The sequence below is a fragment of the Macrotis lagotis genome, chromosome 5 (genome assembly GCF_037893015.1).
Source record: "Macrotis lagotis isolate mMagLag1 chromosome 5, bilby.v1.9.chrom.fasta, whole genome shotgun sequence".
NCBI lineage: Eukaryota > Metazoa > Chordata > Mammalia > Peramelemorphia > Peramelidae > Macrotis > Macrotis lagotis.
The window spans coordinates 232,304,168-232,316,789 of NC_133662.1; the positions used below are offsets into that span (position 1 = coordinate 232,304,168).

Below are 12,622 nucleotides of genomic sequence, written 5' to 3' on the forward strand. Positions count from 1 at the left end.
ATTTCTTCTAAAATTGGTAAACAGTATAAATCAGGACTTGATTTATTTTATTGACAAACTTTCAATAGAAAAAAGATTAAAAATGTGTCCCTCATACAATTTTTTGGAGAGCCAGGTTTTAAACATTGATGAGTTCATACCTATCTCAGCCCACTCTATTCAGGGCCCACCTCTGAGGAAAGTCTCATTTGTGGGGATTCAAATTTTTAAAATGGAGGGAAAAGTATACACACACACACACACACACACACACACACACACACACACACGCTCATATACACTCACCCATTCATATTCTCTCTTGATTTGATCTAAACTATCTAGAGCAGGAAATTCAGAGTCATCACTTAGTCTTCTACTTCCTTATTCATTCCGTTTTCACTTCCCTTATTTCAGAAAAATTGTGCCACATTGGTACTTTCAAAGAACCATGTCTTGTGTGTATCTCATTTGAGAAGATTTCTCATCCTGTTCCTTTTCAGTCATTACTGTCTATAAAGAGCAGTGTCCAGGCCTAGGCTCCAGAACTGTCAAAACACAAGCAGACTGGGAAGTCTGGGAGTACTCCTGAAAGTGTCCTCCTCCCACCCCCAAGGACCATGATCTCTTTGGCTGTCCTTTCCATTCTCATGATTTCAATACCCAGCTTCTGCTTTGAAAACAAGGATTCTGGTGAGTCTGATTACTTTCCTCCCTTTAGACCAATTCTTTTTGAAGGAAAAAGCTAGGCATGTCAGGGGTCAATGATGAATATGAAATGTGTGGCTATCATCACTGACAAAACTGGGTTGCTATGAAATTAGATTTGTTGTCAATGAATTATCTTCTCTCTTTCCCTTCTCAGTACTCAAGGGATTCTTCTCCTGCTTCCCTCTAAATCTTAGATTTAAGAAAGTGTTATGAGATGGACCAGTCCAACCTAGTATATGTGAGAACTCCATCTATATTTCCCAAGGGGAGAGAGTATAACCCCTTGAAACCCTTACTGAGAATCAGGATCTCTTGGGTCCAGGCTCAGGCTGCTCTGGACTGACAAATACCCAAAATTTGAATTCCAGCACCCCACTTACTAGTTGTATGACTCTTGGAAGTCACTTTGAACCAATTTTCTCATCTGTAAAATGGAGGTAATAAGAGTCCATCTTTTTCTGTTTTCAACCTGACACCTACTAGCTGAATGATTGACTACAGGCAAGTCAATTAATCTTTCCTCAAACTACCCCATTTTATTGTGTTGTGAAAAAGATTTAATTCAGTGAAATAGATAGATACATACATACATACATACATGCATATATACATACACACATAAAATAGATAGATAGATACATAGATAGATGAATGGATGATTATTTAGCACTTACTATATGCTGTGATGTTGGGAGAAATGGGTGGTGCCATCAGAGAAAGAGCTTAAAGATCAGGGCTCCTTTCTTAAATGAAGAACTCATCACTGAACCCAAAGGTATAAAAGCTCACACTTTTTAATTGACCAACCTGCAAAACTGGCAACCATTACAGACCACAAACAGTTCGCAAATTTAATTCACAAGTTAAACTTCTTCTGTAGAGGCAACTACTTAAGGACTTGCAGAATAACAAAGGTCCAGGCAAGAATACCTGAAGGGAAAGAGGAAAGTAATTGGGAAACAGCCTTAAGAAATGACAGGTCCAGTCAGCTAGGTGGCACAGTGGATAGAGCACCAGCCCTGGAGTCAGGAGTACCTGAGTTCAAATTCAGCCTTAGACACTTAATAATTACCTAGCTGTGTGGCCTTGGGCAAGCCACTTAACCCCATTGCCTTGCAAAGAACTAGAAAAAGGAAAAAAAAACAAAGAAATGATAGGTCCAGCATGCAGGGGGCCTCACTTTAAAGAGTCTTGCTCACTCTCTGTGCAGGGAGGAATCAGGGGAAATGGGGTAAAAGAGTGACTCCCCTCTACATGACTAGGAAAACTGAGAGGCAGGAAACTGGAGGAGAGGTAAAGGGATGGACTGAGGTTGCTTTTATCATGACAAATTTACATTTTACAATGGAGGAAGTTACATTGAACAATGGAGAGAATTTAGATCTGAGAGGTGTTTATGCTGAATAATTTGGGTCAGAGACACAAATATTATTTTCTTAATATTAAAAAAGCTAGACATATTTCTCTTTCAACACTGGCGCTGTATTAAGTGCTAAGTAAACAAAAAAGGAAAACAATCCCTTCCCTCAAAGAGTTTACATACTAATGAGGGAAGGCAACCCAAGAGGAGCTGTTAAGTGTAAGTGATATTTCAGTTATGCCTAATTCTCCATGAACCCTTTTGGGTTTTCTTGGCAGAGATACTGGAGTAGCTTGCCATTTCCTTTTCAGTGCATTTAACATATGAAGAAACTGAGGCAAGTAGGATTAATTGATTTGCCCAAGGTCACGTGGCTAGCAAATGTTTGAAACTGGATTTGAACTCAAGAAGATGAGTGAGTCTTCCTGATTCCAAGCCCAGTACTCTATTCACTGAGTCACCTAGCTAGGAAGTAGGAAGGGAAAATAAGATTTTCAGAGGAATGAGATAAAATGACCAGGAAGTAATTCTGTGAAAGAATCTCATAAGTTGTAAAACTTTAAATAATTCTTCAATACTCCAATGCATCTGTGATCTCCATGATGCAGGTATTCTTTCAAATGAGGAAGATAAAAATCCATTCATGTCTGTTTTTCCTTTGTGATTCTTGTCCATATTCTCCCATAGAGCTAGCATAGTACCATAGAGGAGAATACTCAAGGTAATAGGAACCTGTCTCTCTTAATAAAGTATAAAGATTTGGTCACCTTGGGGACACAGCACATTTTAAAAAATAGCTAACATTTATATAGCACTTTATGTTTTACAAAGAACTATGTAGACTATCTCATTTGAACCACACAATAACTCAGAGGAGAGAAATGCTATTATTGGCTTCATTTTACAATTGAGGAAACTGAGGCAGATCAGAGTTGTCCAGAGTCATCTAGTAAGTATTTGAGATCAGATCTGAACTTCAAAATTCTCTGTGAAGGAAGGGTCCATCTTTTTCTGTTTTCAAACTGACACCTACTAGCTGAATGATTGACTACAGGCAAGTCAATTAATCTTTCAGAGACCCAGAGAGATTGTGATCCATCTGAAGTCATAAAGATAGTAAGCTACAAAGTTGGAATTGTCACTCAGTTTTTCAACTTTGAATTCAGTATTCTTTCAACTATATCATGGATCTTATTCATAAATATTGGGACACAAAGGGGGAATAACTTGCCCAAGATGATATAGCTTTCAAGGAACAGAGATAAGAAGAAACTCAATCAAGTCCTGCTGGTTTTCCTATCTCCCAGTTAAGTCCTCTCGAGGTTCTTCTGGGTGATAGACTCACCCCATTTTGTCAGAGCATCACAGTCCATTCTCCTGGAGAAAGAAAAGAGGCAGAGTTCAGAGAGGAGGAGAGAGAAAGGGAAAATACAAAAGAAGGAAATGAAGAACATAGAGGATAAAGAGAGGAAGAGAAGGAAGATATGGGAGCCTTGGTTCTCCGAATTCCTTCTTCTCACAAGAAATACAGAACCATCTCTTTCTTCACTGATGGTCAAAGAAGCTAGAAGAATCAGGGGCACTCACCTGGATTCAGGTGTTATATCCTCATCGTCTCTTTCCTTACAGTTGGATATGTCATTCCAATGTCCTGCTGCGAATTTTATGCCAGCCGTCAGATCCCATTCAGCCTTCTGGAAGACTTCTATGAAACCAGCAGTTTTTGTCTCAAGCCAGGCATCATGTGAGTGGCATTTGCACAGCCTTCATTTGGACAAAAGGAGACAAGGAGTGTGCAGGGAAGGGCAGGGAAAGATTTGGGAGGGAAAAGTAGACTGTCAGGGAGACCAGACTGGGGCTGAACTTTGTGTCCCTTTTAATTCATTCAATCAATAAGCTTTTATTGAGTGCCTACCATGGGCTAGGAACTGTATTAAGTATGGGGGGATACAAAGAAAGGCACAATATAGTCCCTATTCTCTAGAAGTTTATAATCTAATGGGGGAGACAAGCATAACAAATTGATCACTAATTTATGGAATAAGGTATGGCATAGAGACAGGCACAACCAGTTATTTGGGTGCTCACTGGGAAAGACCACAATTGGTAGTGCAAAACAGGGTGGCAATCATAGCTTATTTATACAGAGGGGTCAAAAAAGCATATCAAGGCAGAGATGAGTGGCCAAAGAGGCACTGAGGTAGACAGCATGGAAAAAAGAGATGGGATGGTGGAAGTAAGTTAGCTAGTGAAGATCATGAGAAGGGTGAGAAAGAAAAGAGGCAGAGTTCAGAGAGGAGGAGAGAGAAAGGGAAAATACAAAAGAAGTAAATGAAGAACACAGAGGATAAAGAGAGGAAGAGAAGGAAGATATGGGAGCATTGAGAGAATCACCTACATAAGCTAGGATTAGAACTTGGAGCAGCAGGCAGCTTGGATCCAATAGAGAGGAAAGAGGACTCCTCAAACTCCTGTTTGAGATCTCATTGTTAGAGGATTTTTTAGGGAAACAGACTACTTTCTTTTTAAAAAAAAAAAAATTTACTTATTTAAGGCAATGGGGTTAAGTGACATACCCAAGGTCAAAAGCAGCTAGATAATTATTAAGTGTCTGAGGCTGCATTTGAACTCAAGTTCTCCTGACTCCTGGGCCCAAACCAACTACTTTCTATGCCAATTTGGAGTTAATTTATTAAGATATCCAAATCACCTCAAAGGTATCAATAAAACATCAACATTACATGTCAAAGTTATCAATACTTATTTTGAGATTCTGCTGGTCTAGAATTGTGGAGGTCTGAATTTTTTACTTGCATATCAGAAGATCAGAATCTTAATAGACATCCTAGCTGCTTTCCCCTGATTTGGTACCAATTACCAGGTTATGAATTTTAGTTAATATATGGTACTATTTGTAAATTATGTTCTTTGATCTTTGGGTCAGATTCTGTGTTCCAACACTACCAGCTGTTGTGGTTGGATCACATTCTTTATGATAAGTCCATTACAAAAACTACTTCCATATTTTTCTACTGTTGCCATTGCTGATTGCAGCTCTCTCCATTCGTACTTCCCCACTACCATACACTCTATTTTCTCTCTCTCCTTTCACTCTGTCCCTCTTATTAAGTGTGCTATAGGATAGCTGAGTGGCACAGCAGACTGATCACCGGCCCTGGGGCCAAGAGGCCAAAAGTCCACATACCACCCCTAAGGCCCAGCAACCACCCAGCCTTGTGGTCCCAGACAAGCCATCCAATCCCAGCCCCTAGCAAGAAGTAAAAAAGAAAATGTGTTATATCTAACCACTCTCCCCCACAGTCCACCCTCTCCTCCATCACTCACATCCCCTCATCCCCCCATCCTCCTTCTCTCCTTCTTACTCTAGATATCTATACCCCATTAAGTATATATGATGTTTCCTCTTCTAGCCACCTCTGATGAAAGCAAAGTTTCCCTCATTCCATATCATTGCAATAGCTGGCTGTTCTATGGGAGGCCTAGACTGTGATTAGATCTGAATGTGGTCAGAGCCCCAGAGTCCTGTTCCAGTTACAGAGGACAGACCTCAGAAATCTCTCTCCACTCCCCTTCCTTTGGTAGGCTGAGCACTCAAGGCTCAGTTGCCTGGGAGCTCCTGCTTACCTGCTCTGCCTACTTCCATTTCTTGGATCTGGGCTACTGTGGCCACCTCTGCTGCTGAATGCCCTGAGGGCTGAGCTTCATGCTCGCTCTGGCAAAGGTCCCCTCCTCTGTCTTTCAAGTTGTGCCCGGTGCTCCCCAGGGCGTAGGTCAGGAAACTTCCCCCACTGCCATGGGCTGTGGCTCCCAGGCACTCTGAGGCTGCCTCCAGGAGGCTGAAGTTCCTTCACTCTGACAGCCGCCCCTCTAACCCCATGGAGCAGAGCCTTTCCACTATTTTCCAGGTTACTTTGATATGGAGAACTGCCTCACTGGATCTTTCTGTGGGTTCTGTCTCTCGAAAATTTAGGTAGAGTGCTTATTTTATGATTTTTGAAATGTTATGGAGAGAGCACCTAAGAGAGGCTCTTCTCCTGTTGCCATCTTGGCTCTGCCCCCTGGGTCAGACTCTGTGTGGCTTCCAGGTTCCCTTTGTAATCTGATTTTCTGGTATTACCCCTCCTTTATACTGACTCCTTTTAAAGCTACTATACTGTCAGAGTGTTGAGAGCCATGGGAATCAGGATTTTAATACTCAAGTGAACAAATATGAATAAAGTAGTGATTTATAGAATAAACAGGAAATAATAACAGAAGGCAGGCACTAGAAGCAAAGAGGATCCCAGAGGAGTGATGTGGGAAGAATGTAGGACTCCAGGAGAAAATATCTCTACTGTGTTCAGTGGTCTTAGACTGGTAATAATGTTGGATATTGGAGAGAGGGAAAGAGCTGGGAGAGAGTGGGGTTCTCCCATGGTTTCTGACTTCTACAGAAAGACAGGAAATATGACAGGATCCTTGATCTGGAATAGAAATGGATTTTAGAAACAATATAGTCCAACCCCTTCATTTTACAAGCAGTGAGTGTGACTTGTACAAGGTCTCTCAGAGAGTAAATAGCAGAGCCTAGATATGAAACCAGGTCCTTTAAATACAAATTGAACTATCTTTTCTCCTCCCAAATCCCATTGGCAGTTTCTCTCACTTGAAAGGGAAAGGGGGAGAGAACAGAGAAATAAACACCAAGAAGGTTTTCTGAGAGGATTCCCATAAAATCACTAAAGGATGATGATGATGGTGGTGATGGTGGTGATGATGAAGATGATGATCATTTCTATAGCTCTCTAAGGTTTTTAAGGTAAATTACATGTCCTCTGATTTAAAATCACAACTCTAGGAAGTAGGTATTCCCTATTTTACAAATGAAGAAACTGAGGCCAAGCGAGGGTAAGTCACTTCCCCAGGATCACACAACTAGTAAGAATCAAAAGCAGGATTTGAACATAGCTCTTCCTTACTCTGGATCTAACACTTTTTACATGGTGCCACCTGAGGATTGAGACAAAGTCTTAAAGCTTTGGTTAGAGACAATGGTCATGGGAAGTAGAAAAGCCTGTGAGCTGAATTGGGGAAGGGAATCCTGGCGCTAAATTCTTTATCTTTTCTTATGCTTCTCACATTTCAGCTTCCGCACCAAGAAAGGTCGCCAGATCTGTGCCAATCCCAGAAACGTGTGGGTTCAGATATACATCTTCAAACTGAAACAGAAGAAAAATACTGAAGAATACCACTCCCAGGGGTAGCTAAGTGGCACAGAGGATAGAGCACCCGCCTGGAGTCAGGAGTACCTGAGTTCAAATCCGGTCTCAGACACTGAATAATTACCTAGCTGTGTGGCCTTAGGCAAGCCACTTAACTCCATTTGCCTTGCAAAAACCTTAAACAAAAAAACACCACTCCCAGATAAACTACTTATACAGAAATAGGGAACTTACTCCATCTGAAGAATAAATATGATTTATAAAATAAAGCTTTCTTAATACGCCTTGATCATCTTCTACCCTGCAACCCCCAATGTCCTTCCTACATTCAAATCCAGTTCAACCAAAGTGACATCTGCTCCAAGTTCTTCATCTTAGAATTCTCTTCCAATGTCCATGTCAAAATGGCATTGGTCCTGTTCCAATGGTTCCAGTGTCGCACATTCCCTCACAACACTCACTAAACTAACAAACCTGGTTCTGCATAAGATTGTTTTTTTTTCCACCAAATAAAACAGACAAAGACAAAAGACTATCCTAAAATGTTTTTAAAGTTTCTCTTTACCTTCATACCCTATCATTGTCTTGTCCTATTTTCATTACTAGACATTTCAGAAAATTTGATCTATGCCAGTTTCCTGAAAGGATGTAAGGTCATATTGTATTTTTGTTTCTTTATCCCTGATGACTTAGATACAGTAATTTCTTAAACATTTGTCGACCCAAATGCCCAACCACCAATCAGTAGCAAATTTTTATTTCTCCATATAACTTTTACTACACTAACAAAGGCCTTTCCTTCTTAAGGTCTATAAATATTAGAAGAAGAAAAATTGACTCAGTTTTTTTGAACTGCAAAGAAGGAACTTTAGAGGTTATATGATTCACAAGTCATTTTACCAGGGATAAATTATCTTCTCCAAAAAAGTCTCCTTTCTTCAAGTTTTCTATTGACAAATCTCCAAGACACTCAATTTTAAAACTTTGGTATTATTTTTAACTCTTCCATGTCCAATCAACTGGAAATTTCTAACAATTCTAACTCATCAACATCTCTCACAGTCACCTCCTCATTTCTAGTCTCACTATTACTTTTTTATCTTAGGCTCTTATTCCCTTCCTACCAAATAATTATAACAACTCCTAACTGGTCTTCCTGTTTCCAAATATTCCTCTATTTCAAATTATAACCCATGACCCTTAACTAAAGGCCCTATGTTTATGTAGACTGGGTACATTTGTGTATGTGTATGTGTATGTTTGTGTGTATGTGTATGTGTGAGAGAGAAAAAGAATAAAAAATGTATGTTTTATTATGCGCTTCTAGTCTATCACCTCTCTGCCAATATTTGGAAAGCATAGTTGATCCCCATCTTCTGGAGTAGTGATTGATCATTGAATTGATCAAAGTTCTTAAGTATTTCAAAGCTATTTTCTTCTATATTATTGGAGTTACTGTGTAATTTTTCTGTTTCTGATCACTTGACTTTGAATGATTTCATAAATTTCTATAATTCTCTGAATCTGTCTCTTTTCATCATGTTTTATGGTACTGTGATATTCCCTTATATTCATATTTCATAATTTGTTAAGTAATTCTAAAACTGATAGGAACCCACTTTTCTTCAGTTCTTTGCTATAACAAAAAAAGTTCCACTTTAAAATTTTTTTTACATATAAATCCCTTCGCTTGGTCTTTGATCCCTTTGTAATATATAGTAATATATATGTGATATATTTGCTAATAGTGGAGAACCACTGGGTCAAAGGATTTGCATAGTTGAATAACTTTTAGTTTATAGCTAAAAATTGGCAACCAATCAGCCAGTCAATATTTATTAAGGTTAGGCACTGTGCTAAGGATACAAAGTTAAAAATAAAATGGTCCCTACCCTCAAGGAGTCTACATAGTACTGAGGGATATAATGTATAATCAGATAAGTAAATTCTAGAGATATACAAAATATTAGCAAAGTAATTTGGGGGGGAAGAGAACAAAGAACTTGGGGGGGGGCAGAAAAGATCCCTTAAAGGAGTTAACAACTGAGTTGAGAGTTAAAGGTGGTTTGGAAATACCTAGATGATGAATTGAGAAAGGAGAGCATTTCAGGCTGATGACCTCCGTAAAATCCCAAAATCATGTTATGTATAGAGGAAAAAAACCAAGAAGATCTTTGGGCGTCACTGCCTGGATGGAGAAGTGACTGAGAAGTCTCCTGGATGGATAGATTACTCTAATTGGAGAAGAAAAAAAAGGGGGTGGGGTAAATCTCAAGCATTTGCATTTAATGTAAGGAAATGAAAAATTGTGTGTGTGTGTGTGTGTGTGTGTGTGTGCCTGTGTGTATGTTTTAGAAAGAAAGAACATAATAAGACAATTGGAAAGACTATGTCATTGTCACTGGGGAGGGGGACAGAAGGGAAAAAGCTAAGGGATCTCTGAACACCATGGGTACAATTTCACAAAGAGGCTATTGTCCCTTTTCTACCCCTGAAGATGGGGAAGGAATTCTTGTGAAGGACCAAGGGAGTATGAATGAACCTTAGTATCTTGGCAATTAGGATTGGGAAAAATCTTTAAGATAGCTGATCCAGAGATTCTTCACCTGAGGCCCATGAAGTTTAAAAAAAAAAAACTATCTTCATAACTACTTTTAATAGAATTAGTTTTCTTTGTGATACCATGTGTTTTATTTTATGTTTTTAAAAATATTATTCTAAAGGAGTTCAAAGGCTTCACCAAATTACCAAAGGGATCAATACATTGATCAATGTTTAACAATCAGATTTCCAAAATGCATGACACTTTTCAATTTAACCTGCATTTTTAATATATTTCCATCACTTTCTTAAATCTAGGCAATCTACAAAATGATAAACCAGCTTCTGAACTGTAACATTTATCAAATTCTCAAGTGCAAATTCTCATAATGAAAATTTAACAATTAGTTCTTTTGAATTGGCTCCAATGCACTCTTGTTCCAAAGCCTGTCTGTGATACAAAAAAGGTTAAGAAGCCCTGATCATATTCAAACCTGCAGCCCTGACTTTACCCAGAGGACACAGGAACTCAGAGAAGTAGAAAACAATTTTTTTTCAGTCACCCAGGCAGTAAATGGAGAACTGGGATTTGAATCCAAGTCCTCTAACTTATAGGACCCTTTTTGCTATAACAGAATATGATACAAGAACTACCAAATTCCTCACTCCATAAAACTTCCTATCTCTGCATAGCTTCACTACCTAGTGGTTAAAGCACTGGGTCTGGACTCAAGACCTAAGCTAAAAAAAAATTCTGTTTCACACGGCAGCTAGGGGACACTGTGATGGAGCACTGACCTTGGAGTCAGGAGGACCTGAGTTCAAATCTGAACGTTTGATACTAATTAGTTGTGTGATCTTGGACAAGTCAGTTAACCACAATGCTTCATAAAAAAAAAAATCATGGGGCAGAGCCAAGATGGTGGCAGGAGAAGTGCCTCTCTCAGGTGCTCTCTGCAAAATATTTCAAAAACCTTAAAATTATGACTCTAACTAAATTTCGAGAGACAGAACCCACAGAAAGATCCAGTGAGGCAATTCTCCAATCCAAGGTAACCTGGAAAATAACGGGAAGGCTCTGTTCCATGGAGTTGGAGGGACAGTAGCAATCCAGAGTGAAGGAGCTTCAGCCTCCCAGGAACAGCCCCAGGGTGCCTAGGAGCTCCAGCTCCTGGCAGCATAAGTAGTCTCCTGACCTGCACCCCAGGATGCACCAAGGCTGGCACTCAGCACAGCCCAGATCCCAGGAAACAGCCTGTACAGCCAGCCAGCCAGCCAGCAGGAGCCTCCAGGCAGCTACGCCCTGAGTGCTCAGCCCAAGGAAGGTAAGGGAATGGAGGGAGACTGCCAAGGTCTGTCCTCTGTCCCTGGTACAGGACTCTGGGGCTTTGACCACGTTCAGACCCTAGTCATAGTCTGGGAACCCCATAGAGCAGGGACCCTCCCCCATAGCCCTGTGGCAGAAGGTGAGCTTGACAGACCAGGAGAGCAGTTAGAACCTCAATAATAGGCAAAAGCTCAGGAAGCACACCCAAACTAGGCACAAGCTGGGGAAATGAGTAAACAGAAAAAAAGGAACCTGACTATAGACAATTACTTTGGTCCCAGAGAAGACCAAAATACTCAGTCTGAAGATGAGAAAGTCCAAGCTTCTGCAACTAAAGACTCCAAGAAATATAGAAGTTGGGCTCAGGTTATGACAGAACTCAAAAAATGATTTTAAAAATCAAGTAAAGGAGATAGAAGAAAAATTGGGAAAAAATTAGAGAGATGTGGAAAAACATGAAAACAAAGTCAGCAGCTTAGTCAAGGAGATCACAAAAAGTGCTGAAGAAAATAACAGGTTAAAAACCAGCTTAGGGCAAATGGATAAAACAGTTCAAAAAGTTATTGAAGAGAAGAACGCTTTAAAAAACAGAATTGGCCAGATGGAAAAGGAGATAAGAAAACTCTCTGAGGAAAACAAATCCTTCAGATGTAGAATGAAGCTAAAGGAAGCTGATGACTTTACAAGAAATCAAGACACAATAGTTCAACACCAAAAGCATGAAAAAGTAGAAGAAAACATGAAATATCTCATTGAAAAAAACAACTGATCCAGGAAAGATAATTTAAAAATTATTGGAGTAACTGAAAGTCATGATCAGGAAAAGAGCCTTGACCTCATTTTTAAAGAAATTGGAAAATTGCCCTGATATCCTAGAAGCAGAGGGCAAAATAGAAATTGAGAAAATCCACTGATCTCCCCCAGAAAGAGATCCAAAAAAAAAGCACAGGAATATTATAGCCAAGTTCCAGAACTCCCAAGTCAAAGAGAAAATATTACAAGCAGCCAGAAGGACACAATTCAAATATCATGGAGCTCAGTAAGGATTACACAGGATTTAGCAGCAACTACATTAAGGGCTCATAAGGCTTGGAATATAATATTCTGGAATGCAAAAGAGCTTGGAATGCAACCAAGAATCAACTCCCCAGCAAAACTGAACATCCTCTTCCAAGGGAAAAGATGACTTTCCATGAAACAGGGGAATTTCAAATGTTCCTGTTGAAATGACCAGAGCTGAACAGAAAGTTTGACCTTCAAGTACAGGACTCAGGTGAAGCATAGAGAATGGAGGAGAAGGGGAACTTAATGATGAGGAACTGCATATATTCTTGCTTGGAAAGATGATACTGATAATACTCATATGAACGTTCTCATTTAATAGAATAGGTAAAAGGAATTTTTATAGGTGAAGCACAGGAGAGAGCTGAATTTGAAGATGTAATATATGCTAAAAATGGAGTCAGTGGGTGAAAGGGAAAT

The 12,622-nt window shown here is 39.6% G+C and overlaps 1 protein-coding gene across 1 annotated transcript; it reads left to right on the top strand.

The window, feature by feature from the left end:
• The first annotated feature begins 450 nt into the window (after positions 1-450).
• On the top strand, positions 451-8,742 carry LOC141490124 (C-C motif chemokine 4 homolog). Its single transcript, XM_074190383.1, has 4 exons — positions 451-672; positions 3,680-3,794; positions 7,197-7,297; positions 7,464-8,742. Exons 1-4 carry the CDS (start codon positions 600-602, stop codon positions 7,520-7,522), a joined length of 348 nt encoding a protein of 115 aa, XP_074046484.1. The 5' UTR covers positions 451-599; the 3' UTR covers positions 7,523-8,742.
• The last annotated feature ends 3,880 nt before the right edge of the window (positions 8,743-12,622 follow it).

Coding starts and splice junctions, on each gene's coding strand:
- LOC141490124 (XM_074190383.1), top strand. CDS start 600: ATGATCTCTTTGGCTGTCCTTTCCATTCTCATGATTTCAATACCCAGC. Junction 673..3,679: donor CTTTGAAAACAAGGATTCTG/GTGAGTCTGATT, acceptor CTTTCCTTACAG/TTGGATATGTCATTCCAATG. Junction 7,298..7,463: donor GAAGAAAAATACTGAAGAAT/ACCACTCCCAGG, acceptor AAACAAAAAAAC/ACCACTCCCAGATAAACTAC.